The following is a 2,767-nucleotide window of genomic DNA, read 5'->3' as shown; positions in this document are numbered from 1 at the left end:
ATGAATAAATATAGGCCTATGTTTTAAAAGTTAATTAGATTTCTAATTAGGAAAACATTTTCAAGTAGAAATAAGAACAAAAAAGGCTAAAGTTATGCTTCGGAAGAAATTCGGGAGAATAATGTCGATACTATTTGAATTGTGGTTGCTGATGTGACAGAAAAAGTCTCATTCTCAAAGTCACTAACCTTAAGCCTTAACTTTAACGCAGGCGCAGGTTTAAAACTATAAGCGGAGAGCCACTGAGAAGACATTAGGCTTATTATTATTTTCCTTAACTGGCAGTCCATTTGCTGTGTATGTTTACAAAGTTCACGTGCACAATAGCCAGATGCCAAAATCTCACATCCACTCGCCTCTTGCAGCGCTCTATTCTCAGGCAGAGATGAATATTATTGGTTCAGCGGGTCGCGTGAAAGAGGTGTAGATGAAAACAGTTTAGAAGACTGCGCGCGCCCCTCCTTTTGAGGAAGATTGTCATGTGACAACACAGCGAGCTCTTGAAGAGACACAGAAAAAGGGGGACAGACGCTCACAGACTTTAGCACACACACACAGAGAACTCCGGGTGAGACCACGAGGAGAAGACTTCGAGATTTTGATTCTGTGCTGAAGTTTATTGGCTATAGAATGGACAGGAATTCACAAACTCCTAAAACAAAGGAATGAAACGCGCCGCATAGGCCTAACTTGCTCAAAACTTTTTACAAGAATGGATATTAAGTGAGTGTCAACTGAAGCAATGCATTTAGGCTTTTAAGATGTCTGACTTTTCACTTCGGATCAGTGTGCGATTTTCAACAAACTCGGGAGTGTTTTGAAGGTATTCATCACTGACTCTGTGAACTCAAGGCAAGTCACTCGGGAAAATGCCTCGTCCTGGAAGAAACACGTACAGCGATCAGAAGCCGCCGTATTCGTATATTTCGCTGACCGCGATGGCCATTCAAGGTTGCCCGGAGAAGATGCTCCCTCTCAGCGAAATTTACAAGTTCATCATGGACAGGTTTCCTTATTATCGGGAAAACACACAGCGCTGGCAAAACTCCCTTCGCCACAATCTTTCCTTCAACGACTGCTTCATCAAGATCCCGCGGAGACCGGACCAGCCGGGGAAAGGCAGCTTCTGGGCTCTCCATCCCACCTGCGGTGACATGTTTGAAAACGGGAGCTTCTTGAGACGCCGCAAGAGATTCAAAGTGATGATTACCTCCGAGCACCTGCAAAAACGCCCAAACGCGTCGCATTACCTCCAGCAACAAGCAAAACTCAGAATGACCGCTTTAGGGACACATCTACCTCAGATGACCAGCTACAACTTAAGTGTGTCTCAGCCCTCCACCTTCAAACACCCCTTTGCCATTGAAAACATCATTGCCAGAGATTACAAAATGCCAGGAAGCCTTGCTTTCTCTACCATGCAGTCCATGTCTACGGGTTATCAAATACACAATCAGTTGACCACGGCTTGGCCCCACATGTACAGCAGTAATGTGATAGACGCTGAGTATACCGCCTATGGAGTACCACTCAAATCCCTGAGTCATGGCGCGCAAAGTTTACCGGCGATCCCTGTGCCAATCAAACCCGCTCCAGCTTCGGTTCCGTCCATCCCGGCGCTGCACGCACACCTTCCAGCGTTCCTCTCCGGCTCTCCACAGTCCCTGAGCCCGACGACTCCCAGCCAGAGCAGCCCCGCCACACCGAGCCCGACCTCACTGCTCCATTCGGTCGCCGTGCACTGTCAAGAGGTCACTTAAAACTTTAAGAGGGACTTGAAACTTTCCTTACACATCCACCCTGATTCACTGGCACCGACTAAATAAGGCAAGACAAAAACTGACGGTATACAAACCATCTTAACTGAAACCTGTGAAATGATAGAAAGTGACATTAGTGACTGTATTTCAAAATACAGTGGAATTAAATAATCTGTTAAATTTGCATATAGCTCCATTTGTCTATGACATAGGCCTATATATGAAAATGTGAGTACAAGTGTAAAGAGTTTTGGACAGTAAAGTTCATTAAGCAGAATTGAAATACGATCATTCTCCATGTAGATAATTTCACTTGTAACTTAAAAATTTGGGCTATTTTAAAGCCATTAAGTCTCATCGACATCAAGTAGAGAAACAGAAAAAGACTGAGAATCGCATGTATAAGCACAGATGCTGCAGCCTTTCCGTGTGGCAGTGAAGAAATATAAAAACTGAAATACTCCTGCAATGCACTTTTGGTGTGACGTTACAAATATCGCAAGAGATGTTGTTCTGTGAACAATGCTCAGCCTAATTTAGCCGCTTTGTTGAAAATATAGTCAAAGCTGTTGTATATAAGTTTTCTGTATAATGTTGACATGCTCTGATGTACTAGCATGCTACTTTTCACGTAGGCTATACCTGAAATAAATTATAAACTTTGTCATCAAACTTCATTAAAATACCTTGAGACTTACTGTAAGTCATTTTAAATTGTATAATGGAGTTGCTCGATATTGTAGGCTATTGTTGATATTACAGGTTAAGATATATGTTTCAATGTACGGAAAAAAATAAATCACCCACATAATAATAATATTGAACAACATGTATTAATAAATTACAAGTTGTAAATTGCTTTTGTAAATTGAAAGGAACAGACAAACACAATTCTGAGCTCAAAAGACACTTGTTGGGCCCAATTACGGTCTTTGGTTAGAGATGAAAGGAAGAGCTTTGTTTTAATTCTGAATCGAGATTGATTCATATTTTTTGTAAGTGATGTG

At 42.0% G+C, this 2,767-nt stretch overlaps 1 protein-coding gene across 1 annotated transcript; it reads left to right on the top strand.

Moving 5' to 3' along the window:
* Nucleotides 1-678: 678 nt before the first annotated feature.
* LOC107594588 (forkhead box protein B1-like) lies at nt 679-1,867 on the top strand. The gene has a single exon (XM_016284682.1). The coding sequence runs from the start codon at nt 870-872 to the stop codon at nt 1,758-1,760; it is 891 nt and encodes a 296-aa protein (XP_016140168.1). The 5' UTR covers nt 679-869; the 3' UTR covers nt 1,761-1,867.
* The last annotated feature ends 900 nt before the right edge of the window (nt 1,868-2,767 follow it).

The sequence above is a fragment of the Sinocyclocheilus grahami genome, unplaced genomic scaffold (genome assembly GCF_001515645.1).
Source record: "Sinocyclocheilus grahami isolate Dianchi unplaced genomic scaffold, SAMN03320097.WGS_v1.1 scaffold10.1, whole genome shotgun sequence".
Taxonomy (NCBI): Eukaryota; Metazoa; Chordata; class Actinopteri; order Cypriniformes; family Cyprinidae; genus Sinocyclocheilus; species Sinocyclocheilus grahami.
Note: the sequence above shows the minus strand (reverse complement) of the source record. Positions and strands in the feature narration are given on the sequence as shown.